Raw genomic sequence first — 20,447 nt, forward strand, 5'->3', positions numbered from 1 at the left:
TACTGCACTCGTCTACTCCTCATGTTCGCCGGTGTCATAAGTCTCGCACCTTAATAACCGACATGTTCGGCGAAAATTAGGTATGGTATTGGCATGAATGAAGGATATGTTGTATGTAGTAAATACTCTCCTGGAATGAAACTTTCCTAAGAAAAATGTAAGGGAAAAAAACAAATGGGGTTCAGTTCGGCTTCGATACATGTTGTGAAAAAAAGAATGTCGCAGGGTTGGTGGCCGGATGAATCACGTGACATCTGAATAACGCGCGCGCTTGCCACTGTAAGAAATGTACCTTCTGAAAAGTATTTGTGGTAAAGGTTTTCGGAGTTTATTGTCATCGTTCTTGCTCCTTACTAAAGGCAATTTCCTCTTAAGCCCCAAACCTACTGACAAATTACATAAACTATCACTGTGCAATGTTTACGCACCTAATGATCAGGTCAATCAACTCCAATTTATGCAAGAGCTCAACAATTGTTTAATCGATAAATCAGAGCTCACCTCGCTAATTATCGGGGGAGACTGGAATTGTACTTTATCAAAAAAAGATAAGATCGGAGGTGCACCGTGGAAACTGTCTAGTTACCGTAATCTCATTCTGACCACGATGGAAATGTTTGACTTAGTGGATATTCAAAGAATGCGCCATCCAAAGTTACGCAAATTTACGTACGAATCAAAATCTCTTAAACTTAAATCTAGAATTGACTTTTTCTTAATTGCCAAAAATCTCTCTGGGGATGTAAAGAATTCGGAAATTTATCATGCAATCGCGCCTGACCATGACGCAATTTACATTTCATTTTCTTGGTCTAACAAATCCCCTCGGGGACCAGGACTCTGGAAATTTAACAACACCTTATTGAATGATATTCAGTATGTGAGCACGGTTCGGGATACATACGCTCAAGCGTGCAGTTATTATAGCCATGTGTCGGATAAGAGGCTCTTTTGGGAGTTAATGAAAATGGAAATCAGATCAGTGACCATTTCCTTTTCCAAATGTAAAGCAAAACGTATCAGCAACAGAGAACAGGAATTAAGACGTAGAATAGATCAACTTGATGTTATTATCTGTGAAAATTTTTCTTCCCCTTACATCGATGGAGTACTACGGGAATACGACGGACTGAAAACGGAACTTAAATCAATTTACGAAGAAAAGGGAAAACAGACAATGTTTAGAGCAAAGTGCCGTTGGATAGAAAATGGTGAACGCCCAACAAAGTATTTTTTCAATCTTGAAAAAAGTAATTACAACAAAAAAACTATCAGTGAACTTTGATTACATGATGACTCTACTACGCGCAACGAGACAGTGATTCTAGAGCAAATTGAAAATTATTATAGAAATTTATATACCTCGGATTTAACCTTCTCTGAAACTGCGTATGACACATTTATTGACAATGTTGACTCTCCTAAGCTTTCAGAGGATGTGCAAGAAACTTTGGAGGGTCCACTTACGTACGAAGAATGCGAAAAGATACTAGAAACCTTTCAGAATGATAAAGCACCGGGGGAGGATGGATTTACCGTCGAATTTTATACCTATTTTTTTGAACTTTTAGGGAATGATTTAATAGCAAGTTTCAACGAAGCGTACGAACAAGGTGAATTCTCCATTTCACAACGAAGGGGGATAATTACTTTAATACCGAAAGAGGACGGGTCACTCCTAGATCTCTCAAACTGGAGACCGATTACATCAAAAGCAATAGCCAAACGAATTGAACCGACACTACCAAACTTGATCCACTCAGACCAAACTGGCTTCGTAAAAGGGAGATACATAGGGGAAAATATCCGACTTATAAATGACATAATGGAATATACGAGTCTGCAAAACCTGCCTGGCATTCTAACGTCACTAGACTTCCGGAAAGCTTTTGATTCGATTGAATGGCCCTTTATAATGAAGACGCTAGACCATTTTAATTTTGGTAGTGACATCAAGCGCTGGATTAAGTTATTCTACACAAATACAGAAACTGCAGTGCAAAATAATTGTTTTATAACCAGTTGGTTTAAACCATCGAAAGGAGTTCGACAAGGTTGCCCCCTCTCCCCTTATTTGTTTATTCTTTCTGCGGAGGTACTCTCAAAAAGGATACGTCAGGATTCCAACGTGAGAGGAATCAAAGTCTTTGGCAAGGAAATCAAGCTGTCCCAGTTCGCTGATTATACTACTCTGTTCAATGCGGACATAGAATCTTTAGAAATGGCCTTGAAAATTGTTGGGGATTTCGGAAAAATTGCTGGTCTGTCCCTAAATGTAAAGAAAACGAAGGCGCTTTGGTTAGGTAAATGGAAGAGTAATAAAAATAAACCTCTGGATTTAAAGTGGTTTCACAGCCCCGTTAAAATACTGGGGATATATTTTTCGTATAATATTAAGGAGAATAACGAGCTCAACTTTTACAAAAAGATCGAAAAATTGGAAACTAAGCTGGATATGTGGAGTTCACGGGATCTGACGATATTTGGAAGAGCCATGTTAATTAAAACCTTGGGTATATCGCAACTTATCTATTCAGCCTCTAATCTGGATGCTCCCGAAGGTATTGTGGAAGTTGTAAGAACAAAATCTTTCAAGTTTCTCTGGAAAAACAAGAAAGATAAAATAAAAAGATCAGGTCTTTACCAAGATTCAGACAACGGTGGAATACGCATGACTGATTTTGCTATTATGTTAAAAGCTTTAAAACTCGCCTGGATCCCGAGACTTTTGCGAACTTCGGACAACAGTAATTGGTGTATTATTCCAAAACATTATTTCAGAAGTATGGGAGGGTTAAATTTTTTACTAAGGTGCAACTACGACACGAAGTTCTTTAACGATCTCCCGCTTTTCTATAAGAAGATACTAGACTTCTTCAACGAATTAAAAACTCTTTACTTGTACGATCAAAAGCAGGAGTTAATATTGTTTAACAACAAAGATATATTGGTGGACGGGAAACCCATCTTTTTTAGTGAATGATTTAATAAGGGTATTCTATCGATTAACGACCTATTGAATGAAAGTGGCAATGTTTTAACATTCTACGAGTTCCGTGATAAATATTCCTGTAAATCCAATTTTTTACAGTATTATCAAGTTGTTAGTGCCATTCCGAAACGCTTATGGTCTCTAGCCAAAGGCTCCGACACCATCAACAAATCATTCTTTACCCGAAATGATAATATCTTTTCCCTCAACGAATCGACGCAAATTAATCTGTATAAGGGTAAGACAAAGGACTTCTATAATTTGCTTAACGCTAAGATTCACACCGAAGATCAAACGGGCCCTAAACGTTGGAGTGAAAAACTCTCTTTAAAGAAAGACGTGAGGACTAAGATCTTTAAATCACTAAAGAACATTTGTAAGGAAACTAAACTAAAAGAGTTTCAGTTTAAATTAATCCATAGAACAATAGTAACCAAGAAAGAACTTTTCAGATTTGCTATTAAGGCGGACGATGAATGTCTATATTGCGGAGATAAAGATTCAATTGAGCACTCTTTTATCGAATGTATGTTCACCAAATTGTTTACCCAAAAGGTCTTGAACTGGTTCGACCAAGCGAATGCGTGTCAAATTTCTCCTACCACGGAGGAGACCTTGTTCGGTATTACTACAAGCTCCCACGACACAACACTAATACGGAAATTCAATTACACCACCTTATTTATGCGCCATTATATTTATTCTACCAAGTTAAATAGCCTCGCCATCTCCATTCAGGATTTTATAAGTAAGCTACTCATTAAATACAATCTTGAAAATTTGTCTTAATTAAATGTTTCATTGAAAAGTGCCCTTGCCTCCTCCAATCAATATACAGTGTAACGTATTGTAAGTAACTGTAGGTTCAGCAAGTAATGTAAGTAGAGTATTGTATTGTTAGTGGTGTAAGTAAGTAAGCCCGTATTTCAATTTATTGTATTTTTTGTAACTGTAGAATGTGTGGAATTGTGTTTTGTAATTTTTTTTTTAAATATGTAAAATTAGTAAAACCTTGGTAGTTGAAAAAAAAAAAAAAATTTAACTGGAAAAGTGTAAAACAGTGATAAGTGATTTCAGGAGGGGTTGGAGGGGGTTACATTATAATGAGTATTTAGGGATAGTAACTACCATGTGCCTAACTACCTGTGGATAAACGTCAGAAAACTACTGTGGCCAAGAGTTGTTATCAAAAGTAATTATTACAGTTACTTGTTGAATGTATTATTTAACAGGAAAATCTATTTAGCAAGCAGCTAGTTAAAAATAGCTCTGTTGAAGCAGTTCATACGATTAACTTAGATTAAGTTGGAATAAAGTCTTTTTCATGACTGTGATGGTTTGCTATTGTTGTTGTTTTGTGGTTTGATCTCCCTTAATTTGCTCATTTAATTTTTGACCAAGTCCTGTGCATAGCCGAAGGCATGTGAGGCCTGGAACTCCGGATCTGGTAACTTCATTTCTCATTCCTCCTTCTGGGAAAGAAGTTGAAAATCTAGAGACTTGGATTCATACCTTTAGCTCTCATGATGTTTCCCAAGCCAAAAAACTTTGCGCTACTTTGTCTCCCTTCTCTCGGATGCTTGTATACGTGCGTACCAGCGACATACTGCTGGTGTTAACCCTGCAATAGACTAGAATCCTGTCAAAGGGGTAGCCTTCAGAGCAGCCTTATTTGGTGGGGCAGGAGAGTTATTTATGTTCGTGTTTGACGAGCCGCCATATTCATTTTGAAAAACAGAGGAGTATTGGGGAGAGTCAGTAAAAATTGTCACTATTAGGGCGAGTATTAGAGTGAAAAGACAGGTGGGGAGGGGGAGAGGAAACAAAAAATTTAAATCCAAGCCTCCATTCCGCCCACCTTGACTTGCCCTAACTCCTAATGTTTTGTGGAATGGCGGCAGTTACCAGAGCAAATAACTAGCGTGCCCACCGAAAACGTCTGCACTGTAGGCTAGTCCAGGGAAGCAGTAGTGGGCTTCCTTGTCTCTAATAAGTAAATAATTCATGGTCAGTCAGTCCCCGAACAAAGTTAACATAAAATTGCATGGAGGGCAATTAAACCTACTAACCCAAATAAAGCTTATGAGCAAAAGAAATAAAATAAGAATTGTTTATGTTTAACCACAGACCACATGAGCTTGGAAACAAGGAGTTTATTGTCATAAGCTGCGAAGGCGATACAAAACTGGATTGACAATAACACTCCAAAACGCAAACCCAAACGGAGAAGTGGTATGTGGTTAAAGGAAAATCATAAAAAAGGATAAAATTAACGTGTAATTATAGACTAAACGAAAAAACACCGAACAGAACAATACTAAGAACAAAACTTAAAGTGTAGTGGATGAGGGCTGTTGAAACTGTGTCGCCATCGAAGAGACAGCTTGCCGTTTTTTATTAGAAGACATCTCTAAATAAACTAAATACGTATCGCTTCGCCAATCACCTTGAAACTTAATGAGTTCGGCTGGGACCTTACTGGCAAAGGCGAAAGTAGCACCGTCACGACGGAAACTGTGCAGTGAATAATGGCGCGAATCCACTCCTAAAGCCGTGATAACCTTGGCTAAGAACTTAGAAAAATGACTGTAAGTGAGAGGATGCGCAGGGGACGTGGACATGGACCTAACTGAAGAAAGCGGATCCGCCGGGCTAACAGCTTTGATACGCAAATGATTGCTAAGTGCCGAAACGGGACAAAGGGGTGATTGTCATGTGGAGAAATGAGGGACACGCACGCGCAATAGAAATCAGGTTAGATTGCGTAATCCGGCAAAATGGCCTTTCTTTGAGAAGAGAGTTTGTATGGACCAAAAAGAAAAAAATAGGCTTACCTCTTAACCTTGCAAAAATTGCACAATGTTGCATCTCGCTTGTGTCTAAGATGCAGTTACCTCAAACTTGCCATAAGACATGGTAAATTATAATCGCCACGGTTTTAGCCCAGACAGAAAATCGTCCAATAGCCATAAATGGCGCCCATGTTGTCTCTTATTTCACGCAGACGAAGTTTACTGCAGCGCGATTTCCAGCGACAGTTGAAGAGGTATCCGAAATGTTGCATCTGTTTTCCCTTTTCAAAACGATGTTCTTTGAGGGACAATCAACGAAAAGCCGTCAAAATAGTTTTCAAATAGTTTTGCTACTTATTTTCGCTTACATTTGCGTAGCTACCTTTCTCCGAAAGCGTGACATGTAGTCAAATCCAGCGAAGAAAGGCTTCACTCGAGAATCCTGTTCCGCTGCTTCGGGCAGCCATTTTGTCTTCAAATAACTTTGTAACCTCTTGTTATTAGTTTCCAGGCTCAAAGTAGCTCTCAGTTTTTCCAACCGAGTAAATCTGGGGAAAACAACTTTCAAAATACACAAAGTGGCGCGGTTAATCTTTATTAAATAAACTATCCGAGCTACCAGCGACCTACAACTGAGCTTTGACAAATTTTCTCTGTTCCCTACTTGCTCAAACATGTGCCAGGGACAAACATATCGATCATAGTTCCATTGGACGTCAGAACGATAAACATAAAATAATAAGGTCGACTCAAACTTACAAATCGTCCTTCCCGGCGAGTTATAATTCGATATACAATAAAAAGCGGTCCTCGGTCAACTGTTTTCCGCCTCCCTCCCTTTCCTGAGTAAAATCGGCTGTGGACAGGCAATCAAGAGCTCGAAAAAATGTCTCTGAATGTTCACTTCTCTTTCTTCTTGCCGCCATACGGCTTTCGTGATGACGTAGGCAGCAGCCAATGAAGAGCGAGAATTACGCAGGTCTGATTGGCAGGTCAAAGAACGTAATTAAATCAAACTCCATCCCTCGATGTCCCTTATTTCTCCACATGGGTATAATGGGTAGAGGGATCGATAAAGCCCCTTGAAAAACTGGATTGTCTTAGTTGCACAGATATTGAGCCAAGCGCCGGTAGAAGAAACCATATAATCGCAACGACGAGGAACCTTGGGTGAAATAACAGAGCCATTGTCAACAACTAAATTGGACTTTCGCAGGAAGAATAAAAAGGTGACCAGAAACAAGGCCCACATGGCTGCATGAAGAGAATTGTTGCGATCAAGAAGGGGAGCCATACGAAAAAGTAAATTTGGCGTAATGGGATGTTTGGGAGCTGAAGGAGTGCCGAGAAAACGCTTGCAGCCTCGTAAAGCGAGCTGAAATGAATATAAATTATCCCACACAGTTATCTGATGGAGGATTGGAACTGATGCTAATTTTTATGTGAGTCCGAAAAATTCTTTTCTGTCCTTCATAGGAAACCCGGGGTACTTACTATTTGCATGGGAAAACCGGATATTCCGGCTCGATAATCAAATGGTTCGCGTCATTCCGTTTGGGAAGGTTCAGAAAACATGGGCAGTGATTTGAGGCGATGTAAGTTTCTGTTCAGCTGATTTAGATATTCTCTGTATCGGGTCGGCCTTTCACCACCTCAGATTTTATAGTTTTATGTTAATGCACAAAAATTTCACCCGGGTGGCAGTGGCGGGCGCCCGTCTCCAAAAGATTTTTTTCGGCCCTATGGGCCTCAGTTTGGTCTAAAAACTAAGGGGGGCGTCGGGCCCCCGGGCCCCCTTACCTGGATCCGCCACTTAGTGGTTTGTGTAAGTAGTAAGCACCCCAGTATTTTTAAGTATCCATAATGCCTTGTCCCTAAGCCTTAATACTGCGCGCGGCCGTTGCTTTTTGAGTCACGTGGCCGTTCGTCTCCGATACTTCACCGAAATGCATTGACCGAGAAGAACCAAGAAGACGCCGTACAGGGACTAGGCAAATATCCATAACTTTTAGTTTCTGAGAAACGGCTCACCTACCCCTCTCCTAACCCAGCATTTTGCCCTAAGTTAGAAGTAATTGTTAATATTAGCTCAGGGGAGGGGTGGGTGGGCGATTCCCCAGAAACCTAAGCTGATCCGAAGCGAGATCAACAGAGAACATCATTAAAGCGACTTTGAGCAAAAAAGAGCTTGTTTATTGTTTTGTAATTAACTTATTGTCGCCACTTTATATTAAGCGTTTCACTGGAGCCAATTTCTCTTTTTTAGTCCCAGACCGCGCGCCTTCAAATGTGTCTGCGCGAAACCTGAGTGCTACAGAACTCCTGGTTAAGTGGGAGCCACTCCCAAAAGAGTCTTACCACAGCGTTCTTCTTGCCTACCGAATTAATATTTCGAAGATTGAGATCAACTTTACAAGAATCATCAACGTTCCACCCAACACAACCAATCATCGCATCACAGGACTTGACACCTACACACGTTATGTCGTCAGCGTAGCAGCAGTGAATGACGTTGGCCAAGGAGTTTACAGCGATGACGTCATTGTCTGGACAGAGGAAGGCGGTAAGCTGATTTTTCTCATTTATCAAATTTGACCTTGCGTTGTGTCGGTCATTTGAGTTTTTTTAGTTATTATTTTGAATTTTAAATGTCTTTTTTTCGTCCTAGCTACTTGAATTCCGTGGAGGAAATATTATTTCATCTCTAAGACTGAATGCTTTAATTTTAATTTTCTAGTTCCCAGCCACGCTCCAAACATCAGTGAGATATTCTACACAAGTTCAACGAGTATTCGAGTGACCTGGGAACCACTGTCGCCACACTTTGTCCAGGGACGGTTGCTAGGTTACCGAGTTGTTTATCGGCAAGTTGACGGAGAAAACTGGGAAAAATGGAAGGCGATTACCACCGGAAACAAGGAGCATGGTACAAGTATCACTGGCCTCAAGAAGTATGGAGCCTATGTAGTCCAAGTCGGAGCATTCACAAGAAAAGGGAATGGACTGCTGTCTAAAGGATACATGCTCCGGACAGATGAGGATGGTACGAACTAGGGCAGGAGCTTCTAACCCGGAGAGAGCAACCTCCTTGCTCTCGTGTCGCGACTTTTTCACGGACTAGTTTATTTTAGAACGGTTTAGACGCGCATTTTGAATATCCTTTAAATTCCACAAACTAGTCAGCAAAACCTACAGACCAAAAAATGATGCCTCCTGATAGCGTTTAGTTTTCCTTTTTGATATCTTATACTTAGAATGCGCTTATAGACATGGTGGAGATTCTATTTTCGCGGGAAAAAGTGCCCTAAAATGTGTCTAAAAATGAACTGGTCCCTAAAAACGCCGTGACATAGGCCTAGTGTGGGAGTTGCTCCCTCCGGGTTATGGGCTCCTGACTAAGGCTAGGTACACACGGCAACGGACGAATTTGCGACCAGTAGGAAATTCGTGTGTTTAGGTGCGACCAGGAGTCCATGTCATGGGCTTCCTGTGTGACCGTTCACACGGAACCACCCTTACCGTACGAAAATTTACAGCCTAACCGCTCAAAAAGTTGAATGCCAAATTCGAGGTCAAATCTTCGACCGTACGCGCGGTGTGTCCATATTGACGGTTCAAATTCTTGTACGGCCAATTTTACCAGCGTGGTGTGAACACCATAACTGTTTAAAGTTTTGTACTGCAAATTTGACCAGCGCGGTGAACATCACCATAGTTGTATAAATTTTTGTACGGTTAAGGTGTGGCTGCATGTTTGCCTGGTAACTCAGCTAGGAGGTACCATTTTGGATTTGCGCTCTGCGCATGGGCAGACGATAAAACCACTGAGCAAAGCTGAGAAACGTTCAAATTCAACGTGATTTGCCAGTTCTGTATGAACAAAGTGAAAATACAGTTACACCTCCGTTGTAGAGAGGTTGAAACAAGATTGAATGTAGGGACTGTCCGCCAAAAGAAATGGCCGTTGTAGAGAGGTGGCCGTTAGGGAGGTTTGTCTGTTTTGAACTTTTCACCCAAAAGTAAAAAATTAAAAAAAAAACTATTGTGCCAGACCTAAAAAATGTGGGTTCTTATATGCAGGTGTTTACTGTTTGTTGCGGATTAAACGACTTGTTTGTTTGCTATCCCTAGTTCCCTCAAAACCACCACAGAATCTGACTGTCGCTAAAGACAACTCTACCTCAACAAGCCTGTTCATTCACTGGCGCCCAGTCCCCGCGAACCATCAGAACGGCATTATCCTTGGGTATCGTATCATGTACAAAAAATCCGCCAGTGAAGATACTCTTAAAACAAAGAATGTTTCCGCGAGAACAACTGCAATAGAACTGAAGAACTTGACCAAGTTTACGGAGTACAGCATCACGATCTTGGCATATACATCTAAGGGCAACGGTGTCCGAGCAAAATTTTTCACCGCTTCTACCACCGAAGACCGTAAGTATCTCATAAGTGTCCCTCGCAGCCGTTTTTGTCACGCAACGTGGCGTGACGAGACAAAAACGGCTGAGAGGGAGACTAAAGTATCTCATGAGCGAAGTAAAAAATGTATCAAAAGAAAAATACTACCTGATATTTTTGCTTATTTTTGGGTGGTGACGCTAAATAGCACCACAGGGAAGTCCTCAGTTCTCTCAGTGCTCGTTCATCTTTAAATTGAATAGTTACACCAAGGATCAAAAGTTAGAACCACCTTGCATTGCATAGTATAGTAATCAGTACCAGATGAAAGTACTGCTTAGTAGCTTTTGCTTGAATGGTAACACTTTAGGATTTCATTCACAGACTCAAAAGTTAGAACCACCTTGGACGATAAATAGTACCAATGGAAAGTACTTCTCGACCTTCTCAGTACCTTTCGGTCGAATGGTCACACTTTAGGACTTCATTCATAGAGTCAAAACTTTGAACCACCTTGTACAGCATAATAAACAGTACTGCTCAATAGCTTTCATTTGAATGGTCACACTTTAGGACTTCATCCACAGACTCAAAACTTTGAACCACCTTGTACAGCAAAATAAACAGTACCACAGGAAAGTACTGCTCAGTAGCTTTCGTTTGAATGGTCACACTTTAGGATTTCATCCACAGACTCAAAAGTTAAGACAACTTTGCACAGTATAGTAGAAATTACCATCATAATGTGACAGCGGATTTTTGTTATTATATTTGTCAGGGCCAAGCAAGCCGCCGACATTAACCAGAGTCTTCAACACAAGTTCCACATCAATTCGTGTACACTGGAGCAATATACCACAGAAGTACACTCACGGGATTCTTGTGGGATTCGTTCTTTTGTATCGAGCCATGAATGAATCGCAAGACATGTACGGGGACGTTAAGGTGGGACCTGACAGAGACAACTTGGAGCTGACAGGACTTTGGAAATATACTAAATATGGAGTTCGAGTGCTGGGCTTCACCAGGGTGGGATGGGGAGTTATTAGCCCAGAAGTTGAGGTGCAGACGGATGAGGATAGTAAGTAGACAATTTAAAGCTTTTTATCGCACTCAGTCAAAATGGTTGGGTGTCGTGACGCCCTCATAAACCAGCTACTTCTTAGACAGTTTTCCGTCTGGTATTTTTGTTAGATCGTCGAGATTCAACGCTTGCTATAACGAGTGACCATCTTGGTTTCAAATATACCGAGGGTAACCTAAGGTGGAGTGTCAAATCTACCTCCCGACCCCCACTCCCTCGGTTTGTCCTCTCGATACATCTGACACCAAGAAGTCCAAGATGGCTGCCCATCTTTGTAAGTGCTCAATGTTTTTAAGGAAAAACTGAGGTCTGTTAGCTATTTCTGCACGTGGCGCTGTAAAAGATAGGGATTTCACATCGTTTACTCTGTTATAGGGTCAGTATAGTATAGTATAGTATATAATTAGAAAAGAGTTTTGGAGTAGAATAAACGCTTTACTTTGCGCGTGCAATACTTACTATTGAGTTGTCATAATAATAATAAATACTTTATTATTAGATTATTATTATAATTATTACTATTATTATTATTATTATTATTATCCTCTCGCCTTATGGGGCTTTTCAGGCGTTATGAACCAATAATTCAAAAGAAACATAAATATACGCCACTTCGATTTCCATATTCGTCGTAATGCACCTTATTGGCCCCCCAAAATTTTGCATAACCTTTGTTTTTCATTTCTCCTGGGTATTACAGCCGTCCCAAGAGAAATTGAAAACAATGCTTTTACAAAATGCGGGGGGCAAACAAGGTGCATTACGGGAAATGTGGAAGTGGTGTATGGTTAAGAATCCCAACTGGTAGGACGCGAACCTGTTGGCTACTTGTGTGCGTGGCCTGGGATTTGAACCCGGCGCCAGCTAGCTGTCAGGGCGGGTAAATTGTAATTTGTTAAATTGTAATTTTGTAATTTGTTTACCGACGGAGCACTAAGGAGTTCATAAGAACTCGTTGAAACGTGTCCGTGAGTTCAGATCGAATTGGAATTTGAAAGTGTTGGTTTTTAAGGAGAGGGGAAAACCGGAGTACCCGGAGAAAACCCTCTCGGAGCAAGGGAGAGAACCAACAACAAACTCAACCCACATATGGCGTCGTCGCCAGGATTCGAACCCGGGCCACATTGGTGGGAGGCGCGCGCTTTCACCACTGCGGCATCCCTTGCCCTGTAAAAAAATTGTACTCGGGGCCTCTGGATTACAAGTCAAGCGCTCTAACTGTTTGGCCACGTTGCCTCCAGAATATAAAGGTCTCTATTGCTTAGTAAACAGATACTATCCTTTGATTACTCACAGCTCCGGGAATGCCTCCAGAAAATGTTTACGCCGCCAACAAGTCAACCCCCACAACGATACCAGTCACGTGGCAACCAATAAGCAACCCGTATTTTGTGCACGGGATTCTTAGAGGTTATACGGTGACATACAGAGCCATCAGTAATCCAAACCAGCGGCTAGACGAGAAGGAAAGAAACATCACAGTCGGACCCAACACTACTTCCGTTGTGCTGAATAAATTGTCTTCCTTTACGATTTACAGCATTGAGGTTCGTGCGTTCACGGTCAAAGGAAACGGCATTCCATCTCAAGTAATATTTGCCGGTAACGAATTCGTTTTTGGGTTTTCGTTTGAAAAGCAGTTACTTTGGCAAGCATCAACGGGGATAGTGAAGACGGGGGGGAGGGGTGGGGAGTAGAGTGCAAACGTACCGGAAGGAAAAGGGAGTAGAAAACTGAAACGAGGTCGCCTGTAATTAAGAACTCCTCCCCTTGTTGATTTTCCTATTTTTTTCTTCTTCGCTTTCTTGCACTCCCTTCTTTGGTCCTCTTTGACGCTACATTGGGTAAAAAGCACTCAAAAAACAACCCCCACTAGAAAAACGAACTGACAGTATGTCGTTGTGGTCTGGGCATTGAGCGTGGCAATATCAAAAACGAGTTTCAATTATGCGAAAAAGCCAGGCAGAAAAAATACCATTTATTTTATGTTAGGCAACGATTTCTAAAATTTTTCTCTTCACGGGTCCTAATAAATATGGTGCTTAAAAGACTCTGAATTTTCTCTGCCATTTAAGAGTAAAAAAAAATAGCGGAGTATATACAAAAATATCAAGTTTGTATTGATTGTATTAATTTTACGCTTTTTTGATGTTTACAGAGACGTGCAACTGCTACAGCACGATTTTCACAAACTACTGGCTTAACCCTCCATATATGGACAAAAACAGTGACGGCAACCAGACCGGTATTTTCCCGCCAATTTTGCGGCTGCTAGTGCGCAGCTGCTGCGGAGAGTGTGCAGCACATGGCTACACGGAGATTGACTTCCGCTCCTCGGGTGACAAAGATTCGGCCAGAAAGAGCACAGAAAAGGAAGTAAGGGAAGACATAGACGACGCGACAGAATTAAGTTTCCCCGTGTACGGAAGGATGGATCAAATGGAGTACTCTAAAGAGTATGGCTTTGCGCCTTTGGTGCAATCCGCTGGCGTGGCTTTTATTGTGGGCGTCGATGAACCAGGCGCGGCTGCTAAGATGGTGGTGAAAGCCGTGTTCAATCTGTGGCCTTTGATTATTACCGTGTTTATATCTGCATTCTTCTCTGGAATCGTCATGTGGAGCTTGGTAAGTCTGACGGTATTCAAATTTTCAAAATTGTCAAATTTATTGTCAGAGCGCCACTTGCAAGCATATGTTTTCTAGGAATTACGAAAACATTAATATGTAAGTGGAGGCTTAGTCTTTTGAATTTTCATTTTCGCAGGACTTCGTGTTTAATGCGAATGAGTTCCCAGCCTCGCCAGTACGGGGACCAATTGAAGGAATGTGGTGGGCGTTTATCACCATGACAACGCTGGGGTGAGTGCGGTTATAACATGGTCACATAAGCTCACATAGTCAGGGCGCTTACCGTCTAACTAGTACCCACTGAATTTGGAGCGTCATTATTATCATTTCTGGGCAACATAATCTATGATTTTTAGTAAAATTAAAGGATTCATCTTTTTCCAAGTGATATCTTAGACGTTTAGCGCCGTATCTCAATAGAATTAAAACACAATTCCTAGTCATCAATCGAAAGCAAGCCAAATTCCATTCGCTTAACGCGGGTCGAGTTTTCCCTCGCTAACTGCACTGGTTTAGTTTTTCCTCGCTTGGCACGGGTTAGGGTTCCCGCGCTCTTGGATAAGTGGGTTGAGTTCGGTTCTTTCCTCGTTTGCTACCGGTTTTAAAATTTCCAAGTTTGACATAAGTTTTCCTGCCATTAACACCGATTACACATTATTGCTTCGATACTCACGTCAGTTCGTTCACGGAGTAAATATATGCTACAACTCTTTTGGCTTAGAAGCTTTGTTTCCTCGAACTCATTGCCTTCCATTTAAATACAGTCAATATTCCTTTTTGTTTGTCAGGTATGGAGACCGCGTACCACGCGCGATACACTCAAAGTTGTTTGGCATTGTGTGGATCACGTGTGGGTTGGTCATCATCGCGCTTGTGATGTCATTTATCACTACGTCACTGACCACGAATATTATCAAATCCGATATTCCTGTATATGGCTCTAAGGTAAGCTAACAAGCTGTAAAATTCATGCGACCAAGAACAGCTTTGCTAGAATTTCGTCTTCCGATAAAGAAGGAAACAATACCACCGGCTTTTGGTGAAAGGCGTCTCAGCAAGACGTTTAGAGAGTTTGGGAAAATCGGTGTTGGTGTAACTCACTAACGTATAACAAGCCTTCCCTTGTAGCCAGCAAAACGATGTCACGTCAATAAGCGCTTTGTACTGAGTTATCTTGCTTGTTTTTCCTATCTTTGTTTGAAAGGTTGCTGCTATAAGTGATTCAGCGGAATATCGTCTCGGAATTCGAATGAACGCCAAGATGAGTCAAGGCAAGTGTTTTTCTAGTAAGGGACGAGACTGGCCCCAGTATTTCGAATTCCGATTATTACCGGCGAAACCGGGGTTAAATTTTAATCCGGTTTTATGTTAGAACTTGGTGTTTGACTTGCCGAGCCTAGTCCCTGTACGGCCTTTTCCCAGGCCCTCTTGGTCAATTCACTTTGGTGTCCTATCGGAAGCGAATGGGCGAAAACATCTTCGCTTAGACCTCGTGACCCGAAACGCTTTGGCCGCGAAAAATAATGAGGCCTAGGGACTAGGCAAGTGTTTGAGGAACTCTAAGAGCTTTAGACTTAGATGATACCTGGATGTAACATACACGTGTTCCTTAATAATTCTCTCTATTTTCTGGTCCGAATAACTGAGATTTTAGCGAGTTAACTGGCTAGACGCTGTCACGTCTTTCTCGAACTCAGACCTAATGGTCTTAATCCTTCTTCACAGCATAAGTAAAACATTTATTCAACGACGCTAAACTCAGCTATTTCTACACAACAACGGATAGTTTTTCGTGCGTGCAGGCATGAAAAACTAACCGGTACAGTATGAACGGCATGCAACAGCACAGAACTGGAACAAGTCGTTCAGACAGATCAAACATCATATAGGAGTGGTTTGTCTTTACTTCTGAATAGTTACATCCGTCTTAGTGGGTTTCAGTCGCTGTAACTCATTTACTTCCTCTACGGTCCGAATACCTGTTCACACTACGACGAAGAGTGGCGCTGAGAAACCTATCGGATATGTGACGAACTATTTTCAAGATCGGCGCAGTGCGGCACATCTTCTCTCCGTTACAGAAAACGCTCCGAAAACACTTTTCTTAAAAGACAAACCCTATCCGGTATGGTTTTCCCGTCGGCGCAAAAGTGTTTTAGAATGCCGTTTGCGGCGACTCTTTGTAATTTCAAAACTATATGCCAGGCAATCTCGCCCCCAGCGCGCTTTTCCATTCAAGTACATGGGAGTGGTGGGAAAAGGCCCTGGCGTCAGTCGGTCACATGATTTCCCTCCCCTCCCACCTTTGAAGAGAAAAGTGCCCTGGGAGAGATTGTAAGCCACACACTAACATACTTTGTTTGAGAATTCCTTGTAGACTTTAACTAAGGCCATGTTCACACCATACTCCGGATAGTGAGGGGCATAAAAATTCTCCCAGGGCACTTTTCCCTTCAAACGTGGGAGGGGAGGGAAAACATGTGACCGACTGACGCTAGGGCCTTTTCCCACCCCTCCCATGTACTTGAATTGCAAAAAGGCGAAGGGGGTGGCTTATAGTTTTGGAATTATAAAGAGCCGCCGCAAGTGGCATTATACCGGCCTGTTTACATGGAGGTGTGGGACCCCAGTTAGGTGAGGTAACCTGCCTGTCCGTATAATCTCTCATTTTAATTTGATCACGTTTACATGATAGGTAGGGTGACCCACCACACGTTACCTCACCTATCTGGGTCCCCCACCTACATGTAAAAAGGCCCTAAAACGCAGGGTACACCACTCTTAAGGGCTTGCATACAGCTTTCACTAACCCGCATGTGAATGGAATCCTCATCGATTCATACAATGTTGGAAGGTTTCTGGGAACTGCCTACCTACCCCTCCCCTAAGCCAGTATTAACATTTACTTATCTTTTAGGGCAAAATGGTGGCTTAGGCGAGGGGTAGGTAGGCAGTTTCCCTGAAACCTAAATTGATCCAAAACGTCTTGTTACACAGGGTACACTACTCTTAAGGACTTGCATACGGCTTTGACTAACCGGCATGTGGACGGAATTCTCATCGATTCATACACTGTAGGAAGTCGGAAGGAGCTGTTTAGCGATGGTCTTTCTCGCGTGAGCAAGATGATAGATTATTCTTCTGCATACGGAATAGTGATGGCAGGTTACGCCAAAAAGCTTCAAAAGTGCTTCCGGGGATTTCTAAAGGAAGAGAAGGCTGTAGTGTTTGAAATCATCACCAGTAACGTCCAAGGAATTACAGTAAGTTAGCAAGTGCTGTGTAAATTTCCATCTCCATTGCAATGAGCTTTTGCAAAAAAAGTTGACATCTGCAAAGCGCAATAGGTAATACCAGTACTACAAGGGACTTTGTGTACACTGATTATGATTTTTTAAAAGCAGGAGGTACTTGCTGTAAGTATAGTTTGTTTACCTTTTACATGGGCAAACCAGTCGGTCCACGGTTTGGGTAAATGGTACTCAAAATTCAGGACTGGTAAATTTCGCCCGGGAATCGCGTTTACCATTTGCACAAATCAGTTCTATTTACCGAAAAATGACCGCGAAGGCCTGAAACTGGTATCAAAGATTGCTTTGAAGAAATGGAACACAAATCTCCGTTTGGAATACTCCGTCCCGAAAAACAGGACAACCTTTTCAGATGTTCCGTTGCTCCCGGAAATTTTCGCTGGAACGACCAACAAGACGTGTTCCATCTACTCTCCAACTGGATTTTCTGGAAACTCTTTTTTAATGGTAAACAACCTTGGTGTTGAGAAAAATGGGGTTATTTGGAAGGGTAACCAGAGGGAGAGCGATACTGCATAATGTTCCGCGTTTCGCCAGTGTAGAGGATCTCAAACAGCAACTCCCGGACAAATGGCGCCCCAGCGAAGATCGTTATTGCAAAGATCTTGGCATCATGAACAGTTTTCGTGCATTTGTTTGTTTAGTGCCACTGCAAAATGCAAATATTAAGTTCCTCTAATAATCCCATAATTCTGTTGGGTAACAGTATTGCCTATTGTACTTAAATGATGTCAACCACTAGGACAATTACATGATGACGTCACTTTACTTCAACTACCAGAACACTTCAGTGTGTTCTTCAGTCTTGTACAAATAAGGGCTATTGGTTTTTAATTCTCAGCGGAAATGCTAGCCTGCGAACAGCAGACGCATTTCAGGTCGTCGCTTCTCTCAACGACCGGTAATGCGTCTGCTGTTCGCAGGCTACGGAAATGCCAGATTTGAACAAGAACGCAAAGACAAAATGTATTCTGGTAGTTGTAGTCAAATGTCGTGATCGTGAAAATGACCAAGTAGCTGTACAAGAAAAAATGCTTCTATTGCTTATTCTTCAGGGACTACAAAAGGATAATGCCGCTTCTAAAACAGAGGGTCTGTTCGACGCAGAGTCCACAGCGTACATAAAGAGCGTAACGTACTGCGGAATATCTATAGCTGTACTTGTGTTTATCTTCCTGATCTATGAGATAGTCACGAGGAAAAAACGCAACCCTAACGCGAAAAGATACGGTAAGACTTTATATTAGTTAAGCGTATACTGGACCTCGCAGTATACTCAAGGCGCTTTCCAGAAGTCAAAATTGGCCGGCGGGACCTATTATTTTGAAAATAAAATATTTGTCTTTTTTCGAAACTTTTGATAAAACCATCACTGCCGTGCATGCCATTTTGAAATAAACTGAGATGGCTGGATAGTCTTGATTAATGGTGGAATTCTTCTGTAAGGAACAACTGGACTGGTCTGGTAAGCTAGTTCTGACAAATGGTATGCGCCCTCAGAGCCTTAATTCATTCACAAACTTGGACGCACTGAGTATGGGATTCTGCTTGTATAGGACACTGTTCAAACGTTTTGCTCTTGTATTGAGTGAAAAAAGTTAAGTCCAGATTTTCGTCAATATGAAGTAACCTCTTAGCTGGAATGCAACTGCAACACAATTTTCATTATTAAGCTGCAAGATGAAAGTTGCGTGTGACTTTTTGGTATGTTCAAAGCAGTTAGTGAAAAACCTGAAATAACGTTTCGGTCCGGTGGATTTATTATTAAGAAGCTATGCAAAGGCAGTTTTGAGCGAAGCACGTTAACTGGAACTGTGGCTTTTCCCTTTCCGGTATATGCCTTGACGCTTCCAAAGTGTATTGCTTAGTGTCTTTACTCTTATAGAGACGATTTACCCCGAAATTAGGCAAAAGTGTCCAAGAATGCAAAACGTCTACTTTGGGTTGACGTGTGTCTCTCAGAAACGCGTCTTCTTAAGTTCTCTAGCTAGTCTGTCCAAGCAGGAACATATTTGATTTCCTTCCAATTTGAATATCTTTTCAACAATACAGTCAAGGCCCGCTTTACGGACACCCCGTTATTACAGACAGTTTGCTTTGTCCCTGGGGAAAGAAAGCCCTTACATTTTGTCTAAATTCAACCAGCTTAATATGGATATTTTCTATGGCCCCCTCAGTGTCTGTATTACAGTGGACTGCAAAACAGTCCGTATTTTTGCGTATTCAAGTACGTGCGAGCAGTCAAACAAAAGGTCTGGAACGAGGCAGAGAACAAACATTTTTTCCTCTCGCCTCACACGCCCTACGGGCATGTGAAGCTCGCCACGCTTTACCGATTTCCTTACTGATTTTGAGAAGAAAACCGACTGTTTTGCAGTCTAGTATTACTGGGATTTGACTGTATATCCTTCTCTATTTAATCTGCAGAATATAGTGACTACCTCCAAGATCTCCACAAAGAAGATCGCTTATACGAGTACAATAACACAAAGGATGCGATGAAGAGTATCCTATCAGATTTCTACAAAAACTGTCGCCTTCGGATTGAGAATCTCAAAGCTAAACATCGACGAGAACTGCGGCTCTTGGCCCGATTAAAGCAAGAGGCCACGGAAAAAGGAGAAATAGTCCCAACAAATGGAAGCTTTCGGAAAATAAGCCGGGGTGTTTTCGGGTTTACACCTCGATATAATAGCATAGTACAGGTAAATGGCTTTTCTCATTAACCCTTTAAACTCTAATATCAAAATTCTCATTTGTTACCCCTATAGGTTTCCTATGAAAGTAGTGGGGAGACGTTGTTGAAGTATCAGTAGGACTTATCTTCTGTGATCATGTCCTCAATTCTCATGACCACTCTGTTTTATAAAGCATTGATATTCCAAGGAGAAATTTGATGCTGATCAGTCTTAGGACTCAAAAGGGTTAACGAGAAAAACGTCAGACCCGAGAACCCGAACGGAAGTCTGGGGAGGAGAGTCGGTCCCCGCCGGGGCCAATGCACATACCAACTTGCCAAAATGGTTGGTTTTTTGCTTACATAAAAGATTGAAAAAGGTAAAGGTCCTTATTTTGTTTTGGCTAAGGCTCTAAAAATACAATCTAAACTCAGATTTAGCCTAGTCAATAGCCATCGAATTTGTAAATAAGTAAGTTCGTATCAAAAGCGCATAGGTCGGCAATGAATCCTCAGTATCAAAAACAAAATCTTCGCATGAACGACTTGTAAAGCTGTTAAA

General features: G+C 41.6%; 1 protein-coding gene across 1 annotated transcript; it reads left to right on the forward strand.

Annotated features, from left to right (window-relative positions):
- Positions 1-607: 607 nt before the first annotated feature.
- Positions 608-19,941, forward strand: LOC140925505 (uncharacterized). Its single transcript, XM_073375448.1, has 15 exons — positions 608-1,250; positions 1,572-2,575; positions 3,092-3,518; positions 8,051-8,347; positions 8,522-8,827; positions 9,916-10,221; positions 10,964-11,266; positions 12,566-12,871; positions 13,428-13,894; positions 14,034-14,128; positions 14,686-14,842; positions 15,102-15,174; positions 16,895-17,160; positions 18,264-18,438; positions 19,636-19,941. Exons 1-15 carry the CDS (start codon positions 608-610, stop codon positions 19,932-19,934), a joined length of 5,124 nt encoding a protein of 1,707 aa, XP_073231549.1. The 3' UTR covers positions 19,935-19,941.
- Positions 19,942-20,447: the final 506 nt, after the last annotated feature.

Source organism: Porites lutea, unplaced genomic scaffold, assembly GCF_958299795.1.
Source record: "Porites lutea unplaced genomic scaffold, jaPorLute2.1 SCAFFOLD_31, whole genome shotgun sequence".
NCBI lineage: Eukaryota > Metazoa > Cnidaria > Anthozoa > Scleractinia > Poritidae > Porites > Porites lutea.